The 20,789-nt window shown below is 37.9% G+C and overlaps 1 protein-coding gene across 1 annotated transcript in view; it reads left to right on the top strand.

Annotated features, from left to right (window-relative positions):
* PREX2 (phosphatidylinositol-3,4,5-trisphosphate dependent Rac exchange factor 2) overlaps positions 1–20,789 on the top strand; it is a 277,450-nt gene that overhangs the window by 150,322 nt on the left and 106,339 nt on the right. The window contains exons 20-25 of the mRNA XM_058528828.1: positions 2,417–2,553; positions 4,944–5,061; positions 7,080–7,264; positions 9,375–9,536; positions 19,198–19,417; positions 19,972–20,179. Coding sequence (XP_058384811.1) covers positions 2,417–2,553; positions 4,944–5,061; positions 7,080–7,264; positions 9,375–9,536; positions 19,198–19,417; positions 19,972–20,179 — 1,030 coding nt within the window. The remainder of the gene's footprint in view (positions 1–2,416; positions 2,554–4,943; positions 5,062–7,079; positions 7,265–9,374; positions 9,537–19,197; positions 19,418–19,971; positions 20,180–20,789) is intronic.

Here is a 20,789-nt window from a genome sequence, read left to right on the forward strand (position 1 = left end):
AAGGTTAATCTCTCTAAAAACGTTCTGGATCCCATCCCTTCAGATACCTCCTCTAGCGTATTATGCTGTCAGATATCCAGAATTTTCAACCTTTTCTCTTCATTGGATTATGATAGTATAGGCTATAAACATGTTCGGTTCTTTCCCATTAAGATAAACAAAATCATCTTAAACTAGAACGGCAAAAACAAAACCTTTCCTTCTTTCTTGTTTTCCCCTCTAGATCCTTGCTACCCAAAATGTGGTTCACAGACCTATAGCATTAGCATCACCTGGGAGCTGGTTAGAAATGCAGAATCCCAGGCCCCACCCATACATACTGAGTCAGAATCTGCATTTTTAACGAGATCCCCAGGTGATTTGTATGCACGTCAAAGGTTGAGAAGCTCAGCTCTAGAACAATGCTCTAATAACTTTTATTTTTTCATGGCCAGACTTCCTGAAATGCTGGCCTGTATTTTTGCCTGCCTTTCCTCACTTCCTATTTGAATTTTAGCACCATGCTATAGATATTTCCTCTCACCTCCCACCCATGTCTCCAAAGTCTGTCTTTTAAGAGTTATCATGGACTTCACTGGAAAATACAGTGGACATTGATAATCCTTGTCTTATTGGAGCTTTCTGTGGCTTTTGTTTAAACTGACTTCTCCTGTTTGCTTAAAGTGTCATCTCTCGATTTCTGAGATGGCACTTTTCAGATGTTTCCTACTCCGTCCTCTGCCAGCTCCCTTCATCTATTGACCTCTTAACTGTGGGTGTCCTCTTCTCTTCTCGGCCTTCTTGCTCTCCATAAGCAATCTTGTTGATCCTCTTTGCTGGGGATTTCTAAATCTCTATCTCCAGTCCAGATCTCTTTCTTGAGTTCTGTAGCCTAGATCTAATTGTTTATTAAACATCTCCACCTAAATGCCCCTTTGGCACCTTAAACTCAGTGTTATCCCCAGTTGAACTTTTCATCTCTTCTCCGAAGCTGCTTCACCTTCTGTTTTCTTTGTTTATTTAAATGACTCCATCTACTCAGCCGCTGAATCCAAACGCACAGGAGTGATCCTGGGTACTCTAGCCTCTCCATAAACGCTGTCATCAAATATCAAACACTTGATCTCATTCTCCCCTTTGTAACTAATGCTACCTTAGTTCCAGCCTGGGAAATTGCAGTAGATGCTTGGTGTGATTTTGACTTTTGACTTAAACTCCAATGATCCATCCTCTGTTTGGGGGGATCATGTCACTGCTTAAGTCACTGCTTGCTCTGCTTAAAATTCTTAAATGTTTTTCCTCTTCCTTACACAGTAAGGTTCAGATGCTTAGGACTTCAGGCAAAGCACACAAGGCCTGCACGACCTGGCTCTGCCCACTCGCCAGTGTCTCTTTCACACGCTCTTATTCTGAGCTCACACCAACTGCTTGTATGTTCCCAAATGCCCAAGTTACGTCTTGACTCAGTGCCTTGTTTCAGGCTGTTCTTTCTGCTAGGAGTGTCCTTCCCTCTCTCAAGACTCAGTTGAATCCAGAAAAACACTTAAGATTTCTGGGAGTGAATTTTAGTGAGAAGAAAACGTATATTGTCTTCTTGAGTATGAATTATATTCTTTAAGATGTTTAATAATTGCTTCATGGGAGAAATTGCTTACAAAGGAAGGCTCTTCTAACATACTTAGTATAAGTTTTACACTCATCTGTATTAATTATATTCATTGTATTTATTAATGGTGCTTGGAAATGTTGATTTGCTGAGAATATCAAATAATGATTGGAAGGTTCTGAAAATCTTAATTCACTGGTTAGGATATGTCACTTTGGTATTGAAATCTATATCTATGCAAATAAATGATGGACAGTTGATGTTGTCTGATTAATTTTATTTTCCACAAATTCTCTGGTTCCTAACTCTTTGTACATGCTCTGAACTCTTATTTTTCTTAGCAAACCCAGTCCATTCGTACTTGTTAATTGACTTGATTTTTTTCCTTAAGAGTTTCCTTTAATTGTTGGCATTTTAAAAAATGAAACTGAATACTACTTTAATATTTAGAGATTTTGTAGACTAAAGAGAGATAAATAAGGCATATGTTTCTGGCTTTCTCATTTTGCCATTATGTATGCATAGAAAATTAGATTGACTAGACATTTTGAGAGGGAAAATAACTGATTAGCATTATAAAGGTCACTTTACAATATCTCTTCAAACCATTTCTTAGGGAGGTGAGAAAATATTCTGTTAATCACAGTTTGAATGGCCAGTTAAAAAGTAGAAAAATTTCGAGCAGGCATTGCTATCAGAACCAAATTTATCAAGAGCATACTAATGAGATCTTTATTGTGTTTTAAAATTGCTTTCCTTATTGTAGATGTGGTAAAAATGACTCTTATTCCTAACATCAGTTTTTGGCAATTTTCTTATTTGTATTTAAAGGAACTGTGGCCGCAGCAGCTGGTCTTCACCCTGGACAGTGTATTATCAAAGTCAATGGAATCAATGTCAGCAAAGAGACGCATGCCAGTGTTATCGCGCATGTCACAGCCTGCAGGAAATACAGGAGACCCATGAAGGTAAACTGCCTGTCAGCTTATCTGGATCTAATTGCAAACTTGCATAGAAAGGCTAGGGGACAACATTGGGTAGTGCCAGAGATGTCTGTGGTTTCCACTTCTAGGTTCACATTTAAGCACAGCATTGTAAATCTGATAATGATTGTTTTAGCTGCATAATTAGTTATAATCGATTATGCTTATTTTATTGTTACAGTATGATCACTTGTTTAAAAAGTACTCTGGGGTATTTTCATTTTCATTGTGATAAGAGTTTTCAAATAGCTGTTTATCAAATTGAAAGCCAAAAGTTTGAACTGTTTCCTTGACCCTCGTGATGGCTTTAAGATATATAATGGTCACCGTGTGTCTACGTCTGTATGTATGAATTATAAATGCTTACCCTGTTTATTATAAGACTTCTGTGAAAAAGAAAAAATTGTGGGCTTTATAGAGTTTGTGATTGATTTTTGGATACATTTATTTAGGTAACTAGATTTAGCTCTTAAAAGAAAATATCAAAATGTACTTGCCATTACTTAAAATTTTAAGCACTATCCTCTGATTCAAATTTCAAGCGCCATACAAAAATAAAATTAGAATCCTAATTCATAAGCAAAACTTATTATCTCATGAGGTACAAGTGAGTATTGGACTGTAATGGAAAATTCTATCAAATTAATCAACTAAATGCAAAATGAACTTTAAAGGAGAGCCTTTGTATTTTTTCTTTCATGCATGGTGGTGTATTCTTTCTGGATTTGAGAATATGACTTTGTGTCCAAACCAGAAAGATAAATCTTTATTTTCTCATAGACCATGAATGACATCCTGCAAAGTGCTGAACCTACAGAAAATAGCTGATCAGTTTTGCTTTCTAATGAGTTCAAACCAGCATAACAAATTGGAATTCACACATAGACTCGTGGGTTATTCTGGTTGATAGTTTAATACATATTTGTTGAACTGTATTAATGAATTTTTTAAAAAGACACTTCTGAAATTATCAAACTTTTCCCCTTCTATCAGAATTTTAATAAGTAGCCAAATTGATTGGAGTTTCATTCCTTTTCATTTTTTTGCCTGCCTTCTTGGAGAGGTGTTGATCAATGAAATGATTAAGAAAAGCAATAAATGGACAGAAAAATTCACTAAGTGAATAACATGCTCTATCGGGTATCCATAGCCACAAAACAGACCATCCCAAACCTTAGTGATGTAAAATAACCGTGATTGATTATTTCTCTTGATTCTACGGCTTGACTGGATGTTGGTTTCTGCAAGGTCACTGACACGGCTGCATTCTGCTGGGGTCTGACTGGGCGCCTCCATTCCAGTCCTGGTGGCCTCTTGCTCCATGTGGCAGGTCATCCTCCAGAGCCCCTTCATATGGCCTTCCTTTCCAGTCTCTAGCAGGATTTTCCTTTCTATGTGTTGTCTGGATTTCAAGAGGGACTATTACAGACGATCAAGTCTCTCCTTACATCTTGCTTGCTAATGTCTCTTTGGAAAAATAAAGTCACATGACCAAGCCCAGTGTCAGTATGGGAAGGAGCTACACAAAGATGTGGATACTGGGGGATGTGGTTCATTGGAGGCCACAGCAGGTTACCAAGATGTATTTGAATGATCAAATGCTAACTAGCATTTTAATGATGTATAGCAATATAATAATTAAACACAACTGTGAAGTTAATACAAGAGAAAAATGAATAATACAGATTCTATTACACTTTAGTAGTGCAATTTGATTTATCATCTTATCTAGGAAAAGTATAAATTTTAAAGTAATGCAACCCTGGAAGTATTTACTTGGTAGCCATTTCATCTCTCCTATTTATCTAATTAAGACTGGAACTGCTATTTCAATTAAAATATAAGATGACTTATGACATGGAAGGATTAAAAGACAGTTACACCACTTGGGAACCCAATGAGATGAAAGATATTCTTCCAATTTCTCATTGCTTTGATTCAAAAATCATTAAATGTATTAAAATATATGTAACTATTAGGAGAGCATTTAAATGGTTTGTACAATTATAGATGATTGATTCTTCAGAAAGCTGTCCATCTAACATCTATTTAAAAATGTAATATATAATTTATTTTAAGAAATACTTGAGGTGTTTAAGTAAGACATTTGGGAAATACATCTTATTTAAGAACATATCCTTTGGAAGATAAAATTTTGAGCTTTAAAAAGTCAATTTGTTAAACAATATAATTGCCATTGACTTTCTATTAGTTTCTGATGTTGATTTTCTTTTTCTTTCAAATTTTATTATTTTTAAACAAACTAGAAGAATAAGTAAGATTGTCAACTCTCCTTCTGAAGCAGGTTTATGAAATGGATGTGCATTTTAGGAAGCAGTAGTACCTCTGAGGTTTCTTTCCCCCTTCATTTCCAGCAAGATTCCATACAATGGGTTTATAATAGCATTGAGAGTGCTCAAGAAGACCTTCAAAAGTCTAGTTCCAAGCCCCCTGGAGAAGAGGCAGGGGATGCTTTTGACTGCAAAGTAGAAGGTGGGTTCCTTCTTTTTCTCCTCATTTGCTTATAGTATTCTTTCTCCATGTGCCTGTGCCTGGTCCCAATCATTGAAAATATTATGTGTTCAAGCCACTTTCTTAAGTCACGATCACCAAATAGATGTCATGCCAAGTACATAAGTAATAATAGCTAGTAGCTAACATGTAATAGCTACTATGCTTTATGAGGCACTTTATTAAGTGTTTTACATGGATTATCTCATAAGGTAATCAGAAAAGAAAATCTCATAAAGATGTGATTATCATCATCCTCATTTTATGGGAGAAGAAATCGAGGCCTCTGTAGGTTAAGAAACTTGCACAAGCTAGTAAGTGGTAGAATGAGGATTCAAATCCAAGTTATAGTGTGTTTCCTTGTTTTGAGTTTAAGTATTGTGTAGACCTTCCAACTCCCATGTGGATCACAGGTCAGCAGCAGCGTCACTTGGAGCAAGATTGAGCTGCAGAGTCTCAGCCCTACCCCAGATCTACCAAATCAGAATCTCCATCTTAGCAAGATCTGACTTGTATGCACATTAAAATTTGAGAAGCCCTAGTTTAGAGGGTCCATAATTCCTTTGAAAATACTTTGTTGATTCAAGTAACTTTTACTGCATTCTAACATTGACAGTAATGAAAGAGGCAAACTAATAATGTGAGGATGAGAGAAAGAGAGAGATCTTCTGGTAAGGACTCCTGTCATTTCTGTTTTCTCAGTGAAGCAAACCAGCAGAGTGCTGTATCCAGTGGCTTCTTTGCCAAGGGTGAAGGGACTGAGGCAATTACATTTATGTTTGCATTTGACAAATACCTTGAATTATTGTTCCCAAACATTTTCACAGAAGTCCTTGAATCCTCTCTTACATTTTCCTGGTATCTTTCCACTCATATTATTGGTGGATGTCTCTGGACATTTTTATTGTACTATTAGGTTCTTCCAAACCAGCACAGCTGGAGAATTCCCTGTACACACTGATCATTTGGGGGTACTTAGGAAAAGCTGTTTTTCCTCCATTCCTGGAAGGCTGCTTGGCAGGAGCCACTAAGATCATGGACAATATCAGAAATATTTCAGCCACTTTGGAGCGGCAAGGTTGTTATGATAAATCAACTCTTTTGTTTATTTAAATCAGGACAAATCTCAGGACCTTATCCATAGGCTTTTATTCCTCATTTAGAGTTAGTTTTTGCTAATCATCATTGGTGCCACAAAGAAAGGTAGAGTGAGTTGATGAGATGCTCTGGAAATTGGTTTCTAGCTATTCTAGGACTTAATTATTTTAACCATTATTCTGCTTTTGCCTATTTTATTTTTACTGTTCCTGCTCTTCTAGGACTTAACTGTTTTAAGGAAACTAATATTCTATTTTTGCTTATTTAATATTTACTGTTAGGTTTCTCAGCAGTTTCCTACTTGAGATTTTAGGTGTTTTTTCACCAGCTGACTGATTGTAGGCCGGAAACCTATAGGAAGACATTCCAGGTGGAACAGTTATTATAGTGAGCAATGACAAATTTTCTCAGTGAGCTATCTCCAGAAGATGCTGTTTGGGAAAATTCAGGCACCCTCTCTGCTGAAAAAATGATTATTGCTTCTCCTTTCTGCTTCTTCAGTATGGCTTTATGTATTTTTTTCTGCTTTGAGACAATATTCATCCAATGTTTGAGGCAGTTTTAGGAACCCTGACTTTGTCATGTATGCTTTTGATGAAAAAATATACAATTGTATGTATAATGTTTATACTGGTATAAATAGGTGTACATATGGTCCATCGGTCAAAATGGATGTGCAAAGATAAGACTAGTCATGTTAGAGTGGTGAGATTTGGATAACTCAAGCATTTCTTTAAATGTTCTTATTTTTTAAAATGTTAAGAGTAGATGCTTCATTTAGCACATCAGATTTAGCCATTTGTTCAAGAACTCTTTAAAAATTATTCAAAGAGACTGAAATCGTTTGAAGAGACTGACAAACCCTTCCTGAATTTGCTGAATTAAAATTGGTCTTATTCCAGAGGTCATTGACAAGTTCAACACCATGGCCATCATCGACGGGAAGAAGGAGCACGTGAGTCTAACGGTGGACAATGTCCACCTGGAGTACGGTGTTGTGTATGAGTACGACAGCACAGCTGGGATCAAGTGCAACGTGGTGGAGAAGATGATCGAGCCCAAAGGTTTCTTCAGCCTCACTGCCAAGGTATGAGTGATCCTGGGAAAACGAGGGATTTTCTTCTAAATAGTGCCACTGAAACCCTCGTCCGCCCCCACTTTAAAAAATGTAAGTAGCTGTATATGTTTCAGCTGTCAGCTCATTCAACTTCTTTTTCTTTCTTTCCCCATTGCTCAGTGTGTACAGACTTGCTTTTTATTGATTTCTTTTGGAGCAGTGTTGAGTTAGCTGGGACTCTTGCCCAGGAGAGTGTTAGTTGATTTGGCAAAGGCTTCTCTGTGTTCAGATGGTTTTCATGACAGGTGGTGCTTTTTTTAATGTACATAATCCTCTGATGAGTATTTGAAGTTGTGAAATACATTTTAAGAAATTTCAAATTCTGCAAGTCTCGTGCTTATTTCCTAAAATTTCATGAAGCTTAGAGATCAGTTTATGAATAGATCCTCAGACATTTATATAATTCTTAATTGGGAAGGATATCATCCTTAGTCCTTAGACGAAAGCAAGATTGGGAGGGAGGAAGAGAGTCTTCATCCAAATGGATAAAACTCTTGGTGAGTAAGGGTCGACCCTGTGCTTGGTTTTCATGATCCTTCCACAAGGTAAATCCGTCAGACTCTTGTTGGATCCTCCGTGGGTCTGAGCTTTAGTGTTTCATCTGCTTTTAGATCACCCTGTGAAGATTCAGGTATTACAAGTGAGAAATATGACATATTATGACATATAGGTTCACTGCCTTTATTTCTTCATGTTAGTTCTTGTTTCAAACATGTTGATACAGATTAGTATTTATAGCATGTATTTTTTAAAATTTTAGTGGGAGAAAATAATATAGAAATCCAAACACACTATTTCAAAAGTAATTATTTTATGTTTTTGTTTTCTATTCTGAAAGTTGACTTTTAAAAAATTCCATCATTCTGTTGACATTATACCACTATATGTATCTATTGATATAGAATCTATATTTTCAAAATGCAGCCCCTTTGCAACTGTATTATACTAGTAGGGGGTTCCCTGTAAGAGTTTGGGATGAGGTTATTATAATTATATTTTCTCATTTTCTAGCTATTTTAAATTTGAAAAATTACATGGATTATTTTGTGTATGACAACTGTATAAGTTAATACTGCAAATATTTTCATTTTACACATGAAGACAAGAGAGTCAAAGAAATTAAGAAATTTAACCAAGATCACACTGCTGATGATAAAGTGAGCCCTTCATTTATAGCCTAGTGGTTAAACAAAAAACTCACGCTCCATATTCTGAAAGACAGGGAAGTGGAGATGGTGAGGAAGCTCAAATAAACATAGCATCTATACATTCTATCTCACACAGTATATGAAAATGTCAGGTAAGGCTGTAGTCAACCCTTGTGATCTTTGAACAGTCATAAACGCTACATATGAATGTGAGACATGAATAGTTCTCAGTTCATTGGAAATTCTCAGTGATCCCTGGTGTGTATACACACACATACACACACACACACACACACACACACACGGATGCTGCCTTACGATTGATTCAAATAGCCAAAAAGATTTACTAATTGAATACATCATATGGATACTTTTATCTGATGCTTTTATCAGATAAAGCTCAGACAATGCAAGTAACATTGATTTTTACTTTAGCAAGAGAACTCATTTATTCATTCCTTCAGCAAACATTTGTTAAGTGCACTCTCTGTACGGCGCTCTCAGTAGCAAGTAAGGATGCTATTCCATTGTTGTTGTTTTTTTTAGTTTTTGTTCTTCTACTACCAAGTTGAGAAAAAAAAATGTTCTGAGTAACTCTGATTAAAATACAGGCAATGTGTTCCCACATCAGAGTGTACTGATTCATCCGCAGGGAGCCTTTGAAGTCCGCTCACCTCCCTCAGGCAACCTTTTATAGCCAGCAGAAGACAAAACATGAGATGCCAAACACACAAGTCCATCACTTCACTGCCAGGCTCTCACTGAATGTAGAAGTCCCAGGCAGCTAAAAGAAGCACACTGGGGAAAGTCAACCTGTGTTTTGGAATTGTGAAAATTTTATTTGGCTAATTTGGAAGGTTTTATTTTCTTGTTCTCCTGTGTGTGTGTGTGTGTGTCTGTGTGTGTGTGTGTGTGTGTGTGTATCACTACAGATTCTTGAAGCCCTGGCTAAAAGTGATGATCACTTTGTGCAAAACTGCACCAGCCTTAACTCTTTAAATGAAGTGATTCCTACTGACCTTCAGAGTAAATTCAGTGCCGTTTGCAGTGAAAAAATTGAGCATATATGTCAGAGAATATCCAGTTATAAAAAGGTAAAAGTTTTATGTATATATTTTGCATGTAATTATTATTTAAATGTGAAATTTAATTCAATTCTTGATATTTTCATTATTTATATATGTACCAGTTTATTGAAATAATAACATTTATATAACATGTTAGAGTTTTTTAAATGCCTTTATATCCATTACCTCATTTGATCTTTGCAAACCTGTAAGCTAAGTCATTATTCCGAATATTTTTTCCGATTATAATACTGAGGGCTAAAGAATTAAATTACTTCTTAGTGAAAGATAAAGTTGGGATTTGAATCAAGGCCACCTAAATTCTGAAGTCAAAGTTTTAAATTATGCTACAGTTCTTCTTCCCCTTTTCTCTCAACAGAGGAAACAGAGCCCTCAATCAGAAAGTACACAGAACATTTTAAATTGATTGATTGTTCGTTAATTGATTGAACGTTTTAAATTGATTGATTGGTTCATTCATTTGACATACTCACTGATCACCTTTTATGTGCCAAGCACTGTTCTTGGTACCAGGAATATGGCAGCACAGAGAGATCTTTCCTCTCATGGTGCTTACATTTGAGTGGGGGAAACAGCAAAGGAGTAAATAAATCTCTACAAAAGGGGAAAATCAAATGTTGAAAAGAGTTATGAGGAAATCAAAATAGGGAGATATGGTGGGAAGTGCAGAGTGGTGACTTGAGATGGGGTGTCTAGAGAAGGCCTCTTTGAGAAAGCTTGTATCTCAATGACAAGTACAACTCTTCATTTAAATTGGAGGGGAAGCATCCAGGTAGAAGGAGCAGCTGGTACAGAGGCCACACAGCAAAAAGAAGGCCATGGCGGCAAGGGGAGAATGGCCAGCCGTGAGGTCGGAGGCTGAGGCAGGGACCACTGTGAGGAGCTGTGGGAGCTTTGTACTTTTGAAACTTTGGGAGGGGTTTGGATTTTCTTCTTACATCAATGAGAAGCAATTGGAAGCTTTTAAACAGGGGGATGACTTCATCTGATTTAGGTTTTTAAAAGATCGTGCTAGTGGATTGCAAGGGGCAAGAATGGATGTATATAGGGACATAGGAAGCTATTGCAGTAGTCCAGGTGAGTGATGGTGAAACTTGAACTATGGTGCAGGTGGGGAGACAGAGAAAATTAGATGGATTGGGGGATATATATTTTAGTGATAGAATTAATAGAAATTGATCTCCAAAACATATCTTATAGTAGATTTTAATTTTTTTTCTACTTATATCAATAGGAGACTAGCTAATTAAATTATTTCCCTCAAAATGAGGCTGGTTGCTTAAAATTTGGTACAGCCATACTACAAAATATTATTTATCTCTATTTTTATGAATGCAAGTTAACTATATGTGTTTTATGTTTCTGATATAGTAAGCAAAAGGTAAGCCCATGTATGTCCAGATATGTCCCTGGGAGAATAGGGAAATGCATGAATGAATACCCAAGGGACTTCAACATTGGTTACTTGAGGTCGAGTGGGACAAGGGCAAGAGAGATCGCTGTGTTTTTCTTTAAGCACTTCCTATCATGTTCAGCTTGTTAAGGTGAATGTCTGTTGCTATTGTAATTTTTTATAAATCCATTCACATGAAGAAAAATGATATCCAAAATGACTGCTGAACTGTCACATCTGTTAATCCTCTTCCCACGATTGCTGAGCTCGGTTCACCTGAGTTGGGGGAAGATTCCATGAATACGCCCTGTTGAACTGAAGAAGAGAAGATTCTCTTTTTACCTCTCCTTTCTCTATAAGATGTGACAATACTTTGAAGTAAAATTTAAAAGCTCTTAACAAATGCAAATTTTTGAACACATTTTGAAAAGAGAATCATTCTACTTCAGAGATGGATCTGTATAAAGTATGACACGGGTTCAGACAGACTCAGGTTGTCAAACTTGTCACTGTGTGTGTGTCATTTCTCTCTCTCTTTTTTTTAATTTTCTTCTGACTTTCTCCTCTCCATTCATTCACACAACAGAAGCAGTGGAAGTAGCTTAAAGAAATATACATGGAAAAAGGTAAATTTTAGAAATAAAAACAAAAAATTAGGATGAGGGTATTTTAGGTAGGGTATTGATTTAGCTGCTTTAAGAAGGACCAAGATAACACAGGCTTCAATGAGATAGAAAGTCTATTTCTCACTCACTTGAAAGACCAACCTGACAGGAGTCCAATGGGGTTAGGCTTGAAGATCTTATAGGGATCTTTCTAGATTTTTGCTCTCTCCCCAAGGATATTGCCCTCTTCTGTAAGATGAAAGTTGGCTCACCATCACCATGTCCAAGTTATAGGCCCTCAGAAGGGGAAAGAGGAAGTGGAGAGTAAAGAGCCTTCTTGTGAGGGCATGACCCGGAAGTTGTACACATCACACCTGTTCACATCCCATTAGTGAGAGGGAGGCTGGGAAATGTAGTCTCAAACTGGGAATCCATGTGCCCAACTAAAACTCAGGGAATTTCACTACTAAAAGGAAGGAGGAGAGAAGGAATATTGGAGGAAAATTAGGAGGTAAATTTATAGGTAAAGCTCTATTAGAATAGATGGTATAGACCACCAGGGAAAAGGGGTGATAGATACGCAGGTCCTAAGAATCTATTTAGTTGCTAAAGTGGAATATTATATCTCGCCTTCAGATTCCTGATGACCTGGATGCAAAGGGAAATACAGTCTATTACACATTTATCAGCATCCTTGTGATATACACATGTTTCTTAAGAGAAGCAGAGCTTTTCTTGGACTGAGTTCTAAAAGAAATCTCTCACACTGGATTTCAAAGAGGCGACACCAGGAAGTGTCAGGGCAGTGCCTGTAAACACATCCCTACAAGAGAAGCAGCAATTTGTTTTACGTGGCAGATATTTAATTAGGGAAATATTTAGTAAATGCATACCTTTTATGTAGGCAGTACGGACTTAAGTCAGTTACTTGAGGGTGTCTACCCTCCCACACTTACAATCTACTTGGGAAGAAAGGTCAAAATACATGAAGTAAGTAATAATAATGCTAACTACTTAACCTACTAGGAGATGCCACCATGAATGGTTGAACATGCTGGCACTCCACACTCTGCTCTATATGATGGTGCTCCCTGGAGTTATGCAGCACCCAGCAGTTTATAGCAGTCTGCTACAGGTGTCAGGCATTGCATGAGATATTTGCAGTTTGCATATGTTGTGTAATCTTACCAATACAGCGATATGAGACACATAATCCATTTCACTGACCACAAGGGCAATAGCATTTCAGTAAAGGAGAAATCATTGTGGGTTGAATAGTCAGCATATGTTAGCTGCTGTGAGTTGGAAAAATTTGTCAGAGTGAAGAGGAGGAGAGATGGCACTCAAGTCAAGAAAAGTATAAGTGAAAGCAAAGGTGTAGAAATGAGACTGATCTTATTGATGAAGAATTGGTGTACTGCCTGGACTAGAAAGGAGGATTGAGTTGGATGCAATTAGAAAAGAAAACTGGCAAAATCTGATTTTCCCAGTAATGCTTTGGGGTGGTTTAATAATCACATTTGTTTATAAGAAGTGCAAATTGGTGGTGACTTGGACTTATGCAGAAGCATTGAGGATGGAGAGAAAAGGATCAGTTCAACCTAGGTGTAGGAGGGAAAATATATATACAGCTTTATGATGAATTGTTATCGCAGGTGGAGAAGGTGTTGCTCATTGGTTTCTAGAAACAATATGGTTGTTGATAAACTAAGGAGTGTATGTTGTGGGGGATTTGAAGCATAAGGTACAGGGTTTTCCCCTAAATGTTGGGAATTCTCAAAAACATCATCCTGGCGAGTGAGAAGTGTCTTTCATTTCCTCAGGAGTAACTGGGAGCCCGGGAAGCCTTTTTAAAAGCGGAGTTGGACAGGCTAATGGGTAGTGATTTTAGGTGATAAAAATAATATCCCTGAATTATGGAAAGCTCTTGTATGTACATTATTGTTGTTTGAGCCTTGAAACAGCCATGCTGTTTACTCTTATCCTGCCTTCTTTCTCTGGGAGATTAAGAATTTGCTTAAGGTCACATGGCTGGCGAGTAGCAGACTAGGTATCAGTCCTATGGAATGCTGTCTCCCTTATTTTTGTTTTTAATTTAGAAATAAAGAGAAACTTGTAGTCATCTGGACTTAAGTGCTTTAAAAGCTATCCTTTTCATCCTTTCTTGACCACAAACATTGAGAATAATTGACTATCTTTCTCACTAGTTAAACAAGATTAGCAAGAAAATATTTCAAAAATCTTTTCTATTTGAACACAATTTAGATACCTAAGATGATAGCCTTAAAATGTCATCTTAGGTTAGCTCTATTTGTGTATCAAACGCATGTGAACAGAAACTATAGTGTTTGTGAATATATATTTTTAATTTCTACATATTTACTTTTAAACTATCATTAGCAACATATATTTCTTCCAGATGAAGGCTTCAAACACCCGTCTTTCTGTAAAATAAAATGTATCCATAGAAACTAAAGTCTCAAAGAGGCTGGCTTTCCTTTATTTTGACTCTAAAAGTTTTAGATCTTAAAGATAGAAAGCAGTTAATTTCTACAGTTTCTATAGCCAGGCTACTGCGATCATAATTGATTTCCTGGCCAGTTGTACAGGCCACAGATGTTTTTTGGCTCATGTGTGAGAGAAAGTCAGACCTTACTAGAAACCTGAATGAATCCTAAATAAACACATGTTAATTAATCTCTGTGGAGCCGGATGTGTGGGCGATCCAGATGTAAAACTATGCACTGTTTGGAGGAATAGTCTCACCCTAAATTATCCTTAGAATCCCTTTTGATTCTAGGTTCATTCTTCTGTTTTAGAATAATTTCATAATTGGGCTTATTTTGGGTATTGGAGATACTTCCTCCTTATAAATATTTAATAAGCTTTCAAGAGATAGTTTCTGTTTTCACAAAAATATTACATGTAGGAATCAAAGTCTTACATTGACTATTCCAAGTACCTTTAAATATTAATGCCACATAATCCTAAAACTGATATATGGATTGGGAAAATTGTGGGTAAAATTTCTCCCATGTCTCCTTGCCCTGATACAGAATGTTTACAGCTCTATGCCAGTGGGGTTTTACACTTAATTGAAATGGGAGATTATCTGCCAAATAAAAGCTTACTTTTGTGTTATTTTTGACCTTGAGTCAAGTGACTATAATTGGATTTAAATGTGTTGTCATGGTCAATAATTCATGAATTAACTACCAATGCATTAAAAACCTGAAGTCCCCGTTTCTAAGAATTACTTATTTCTGTCAATATATAAATATTCCTTAATATCATCTATATTAAAAAATAAATATTTCCCTCAACCCCCATACTCCTCTCGACCTTCTGTTCCATTACTTTGATCTCTGTCCTGAAAAGAGCTCCCTATACCTGCTGTCTATACCTGCTGTCTCACTCACTTTTCATTCTCAACACGCTCAAGCTGGGCTCCGGTCCCTTCTGTGTAACTGAAATGGCTCTTTTTAAGGCCACCAATGACCCATATTTTGCCAAAGCTCCTTCCCTGACGTCATTGCATTCCTTGTCTTAGTGGCATCTGATGCAGCTTCCACCTTGTGCCTCTCTCTAGCAATTTTCTGTGACACCACCTATGCCTGGTTTTGTCCTTTCTTGGTGGCTCGTTCACAGAATTCTATGCTGGTTCCTCCTTTTTTCTCCAACCTCTTCATGTGGCAGAGTCCCAGAGCTCAGAACTTGGTCCCCTTTTCTCTCTCCACTTTCAATCCCCTGGTAATCTCATTCAGTCTGCTGACCCATTTGTCCTCTCCATCTGGGTCTAATAGATATCTCAGACTTCACATGTCCAAAATAAATTCCTGATCCCACCCCTCCACAGTTTGTCATGTCTGCTGTTTTTTCTATCTTAGAATTAGTCTCATGCTCCCCATTGCTCAGTCTAAAAACTTTGAATGCATTCTTCACTCTCCTTTCTCTCATGCCATTCTCTTGGCTCTACCTTCAAAATATGCAGCCTTTTCTCGCTGCTTCCATTACTGACAGCCTAGGGTGAGCCACTGTCATCTCTCCCATAAATGGTCTTCCTGCTTCCACCCTTGCCCACCTACAGTCTGTCCTGAATGTCTGTGAATCTCCATCACAGTAAAAGCTAAATCCTGCCAATGGCCTCCAAGGTCCTACATGATCTGTGTCCTCCCTCCACCCGTTGTCTCTCTAATCCTGTCTCCTTTTCCCTCCCCCTCACTCTCTGCTCGAGCCACATTGGTCTTCTTGATGTTCATTGAACACACCATCCTTGGGTCTTTTGCATTGGATGTTCCCTCTGCCAGGAAAGCTTCTCTCCCAGATATCCACATTCCCAACTCTCCCTTTCTTCGAGATTTGCTCAAGATTTATGTTTATTGTTTGCCTCTCTTCTCATTAGAATGTAACCTCCCAGAAGACGGGAATCTTTGTTTCATTCACTATTTCCCAACATGCCTAGAACAGTCCCTGGTCTAGAGAGCCCTCCGTATATAATAGTTGGATGAATGAATGAAGGTGGTAACAAGTCTGGGCTCTGATGTCCACAGTAGACCTAAAGCTCTGTCTGTCCCAACTCACTTCCCCCCAAACCTTGTACATTTCTTTATTGCAAAACTGCAATTTTTATTTATGGAAAAGAGCTGTTTCGTCTTTCCTTGTGAGCTTCTCCAAAGCAAATTAATGAGCTCAATGTTCCATTTGATGTTGCTAAAAAAGATGCCAGGTTCATGTTTACAGGGCCATTTAATACTGTACGGCACGATCAGAGTGTGCTCTCATGCCCGTACCACAGTCAATACAAGAACTGTGCCTTCCCTTTTTAGGTTTGCATTACGGAAAGGTCTCACCATTAAATATCAGGGCATGCTGTCTGGGAGCACATTTTTGATCTTCAAAATTTGTCTAGCACATTTGCAGGACCTGTGACTGTGGGTTCCTCCCTCCCCTTCCTCCTCTCTTAGGGACACCCAGGATGAAAGAGAGCACTGCTTTCATAAGGCTCTTTCTTCTCCAAGAGAGACTCTTAGCAAAGAAGATTCCTCTCTGACACTTACTCTTTTGAAAGAGTTCAGTCACGTGGTTACACAGCCCTTCTGGGTGTGTGTGGAGAGGGAACACATTGTGTTCACAGGCATTTGTATTAAGATACCTGTTGGAAAGCTGTAGGAATCTGGTCCCCTGGAAAGGGCATCGTCTCCTACTCTGCCTGATCACTCAAGGAACACTTCATTACATCACTCTGTTCACCTCCTTCTTAGCACTTACAAAATTTCTAATGATCTGGCTATGGTATTTATTATATATTGTTAAATATATACATATGGTTGTATATATATTTATACATATATGTTACATATAATTGTAATAATATAATTGTCATGTGTAACAATAATGTTATATTGCTTTTAGCTGTGTCCCTTACTAGACCGTGAACTTCATGAGGGCAGGGCGGTATCTCTACCATTTAGCACAGGGTCTGGAATAGATGCTTCTCTTCATGTTTTTGAATGAGTGGATAACTGGTTAAAATGAAAGAAGGCAAGAAAAGCGTAACTGCCTGTTATGGTGGGTGCTGTGACATAATAGAAAAGCAATTTCTGTGCCCTTTGTGTGTGCTGTGGGAGCCTTATCTTTTCATCCTGCAGCTACAGTGGAAAGGAACTTTTGACTGAAAGGTTGCATCTGCTCTTAACTTCTAGGTCTTTCTCGGATAAGACTCCAGGTCACAGTTTCTTTATTAGTAAAGTGAGAGAGACAGACCAAGAATTCTCTCAACGCCTTCCTCTCTGTTAGTGTTTAGGATACATTATTATCAAATTTGTTAGCAATTTTGTTAACAGTTTCCTGCATTTCAATCCAGTTCCATTTAGATTCCTGCTGTGTGCTAGCACTTTGCTGAGCTATATAGCTTGTGACATGTGATTTGAAAACACAGCTTAATAAACATATTAGATAGTTCATATTCTAATGGTGAGCTTATTTTTATAAGATGTGATTTTTGATATCATATCTTTATTCTTGAATTTAACCTAGAAAAGTACGTAACTAGTGGTAGTCTTAATTCTTATCCTTTTCAATGCCCAAATTGCTACTCTACTATAAATAGATAGGCTCTGCTTATAGTTTTCAAGCAAGAACAGAGCATAGAGATTACTTAATTCCTACCCCTTATTTTACTAAGAGTGATAAAAGACAGTGACTTGCCCAGCATCGCATCAGTTGGTGGGATGACAGAAGTAAAACATGGGTAGCCAGTGGCTCTCAGTCCTTTCCTTTTGAAATTACAATCCAGTTCAACTGTGAGACGCCTGTTGATGGTGCACAAGACAGACATTAGCATTACTCTCATGGAGTTTGCCGTCTGCAAAGGGAGGTAGAGATAAGAAAATTATTCATAATTATAAGGAGGGTTACAGTGTGCTGTAACTTAGCACATAGCCAGGCAAATTGAACCCAATCTAGGGCTCAGGGAAAGCCTCTTGATGATGTCATAGAACTTGAAAATGCACAGGAGTAGCTTAGGCAGTGAGGGAAGAAGAACATTCTAGGCACACTGAACAGCCTCTACAAAGACCTAGAGTGCATAGATGGTGTGTGAGAGGAACTGAGTGAAGGCCAGAAGGAGCACAGGGAGCAAGGGGATCAGACTTTGGCCGGCTCCATAGACTATGGCAAGAATAGAAGGATTTGGACGGCAAGGTCTTGAGTAGTGGAGTGGCTGTCCTTGGAAGTTGTGTAAATCCCTTGAGTTTCACTTTATTCTCAATAAAAGCAGAGTCCACCTCAGTCTGCAGGCTGATCCTGACCCAAGTGCTCAGCAGTGATTAGCAGGAAGTGTGGGAAGTGCAGTGGTCCTCCTGCCTGTCGTCCTGTAATTCTGAGTCAACACCACCGCGCCCTGCTGTCTAACCTGCTCCCAGACTCAGGCTTGGATTGGCTCTCTGATAGTGTTGGAATGATCCCATCTTTTTCCACTCTTGGCCTGATAGCGACCCCATTCTGCCAGCTTGCCTCACTTTAAATATTGTGTTCTTATCTTGGTGTCCTAGGATGCCCATTTGATTTCTCTAGCAGACTCTCAGCTGCTAGGAGTCTGTGGGTTTGAGTCCTAGTAAGAGGTACTGGTCACTTAAATTCATTTCTTTTGGCATCTAACTTGCAATTGGAGTTTCAAAGGATTCATATGTATTTACTGCCTATATTGCTTTGTTTCATTAAGAATGTATGGGTGGGGGCCGGCCCGGTGGCATAGCAGTTAAGTTCGCGCATTCCACTTTGGTGAACTGGCAATTGGGATCCTGGGCGCAGACCTGCTCACCGCTCTTCAAGCCACGCTGAGGCCATGTCCCACCTAGAGGAACTAGAAGGACCTACAAGTAGGACATACAACTATGTACTGGGGCTTTGGGGAGAAAAAAGAAAAAAAAAGAGGAAGATTGGCAACAGATGTTAGCTCAGGGCCACTCTTCCTCAAAAAAACAACAACAACAACAAAAAAAGAATGCGTGGGTGTTAAAATAATGACTTAATTTCTAACAACTTAGAATTTATTTCACTGGTTTCAGTTAACATTTAATTTTCTTTTGATTTTGCTGTGGATGACAGAAGTGAAATGTTTGAGTTATCACTGTGTTCAACTCCTTTTTGTTTCTTCTTTAATTTACAGTTTTCTCGTGTACTAAAGAATAGAGCCTGGCCCACCTTTAAACAGGCCAAATCTAAAATCTCCCCACTGCACAGCAGTGATTTCTGCCCTACCAACTGCCATGTCAACGTGATGGAAGTGTCGTATCCCAAAACATCAACCTCTCTGGGGAGTGCGTTTGGTGTTCAGTTGGATAGTAGGAAGCATAATTCTCATGATAAAGAAAATAAATCTGAGCAAGGTATGTTAGCCTTTGAAACTTTATCAAATTATGAAAAGTAATTTAGGCAATCATAACTATTCCTGCATCCTTGACATTGGATAGATTCCTGGTGTGTAAGCAAGTCTGAACTCTTATAAAGAAAGAATTCCTCACTCTATTTGGATAATTTTGCATAAGTGTTTATAGAATGAAAATGGAGTTATGCAGTTTTATTATTTTTCCTCTAAGAAGAATGATTGGTGTTGCCCTCCTTTTATGTGTGATAGGCACAGCTCATCTTGCTGTGAAAACCATTAATCTGAAATGGCCTTAAAACTATCAGAAAAACACAGGAGGAACAGCTGCAAGGGATGCATAATGCTGTTCCACACCATCACAGTGGGGCAGGGGATCGAACTGTATTCCTAGTTTTTAATCACAAGCCCCCATAAGCTTTAATTTCTCAATTAAATTCAGCATTGGATTGGCATTTTATTTTATGTAAGCTTGGAACGTCTAAAGTGAATTGCACTGCTTTGTTACTGTAGGTGAAAGGTCATAAATATGACTGTGGAATGACTTTACCTCCTCAGGGAAACTCAGCCCTATGGTGTACATTCAGCATACAATCACGACCATGGCGGCCCCTTCCGGTCTGTCTCTGGGACAGCAGGATGGGCACGGTCTCCGGTATTTGTTAAAAGAAGAAGACTTAGAAACCCAAGATATCTATCAGAAACTGCTGGGCAAACTTCAGACTGCGCTGAAAGAGGTGGAGATGTGTGTTTGTCAAATAGATGAGTAAGTATTTTATTTACTCTGCTTTTAAATGTGCCTGATAAGCTGTAGAATATGTGACTTTTCATCCATCATTCTCTCTTTAGTTTTTGGAAATGTAGGATTCTTTGGTGATCATTCTTTTGCTGATCACTTTTTATTCGAACACCTTAAAAATGATAAAACATGGCAAATATGTAGATATATATTTTAAGGAAACATTTGATACCAGGGAAGAGAATGAAAATTGTATCTTAGAGAAAACACTAAATAAGTTTCAGTGTGAAAACATTAGATGGAAAAATATGATTGTAGGAGTACTGTGTATAGGGATTTTCTGGTATCCTTTACAGAACAGAATACAATATTTGGTGTATACGCACTCAATAGATGTTTATGAAAAATATAAAATATAACAAATCCTTAACATACTTGTTAAATGGGTAAATGCAAAATTATGTATCCCTAGGACCAATGACCAACACCTTTTTTCTCTTCTGATTGAATTAATGGTCCACGAAGCAATAACTCAAACAGCTGGGCCAGTAATTTGGAAACTTTTACCAAGAATGGAGAAGAGGAGGATGTTAATTAAAATTTTTCCAAAGAGATCAGCGGTGATTCTTATTTAAGA

The sequence above is a fragment of the Diceros bicornis genome, chromosome 33 (assembly GCF_020826845.1).
Source record: "Diceros bicornis minor isolate mBicDic1 chromosome 33, mDicBic1.mat.cur, whole genome shotgun sequence".
In the NCBI taxonomy this organism is placed as follows: Eukaryota; Metazoa; Chordata; class Mammalia; order Perissodactyla; family Rhinocerotidae; genus Diceros; species Diceros bicornis.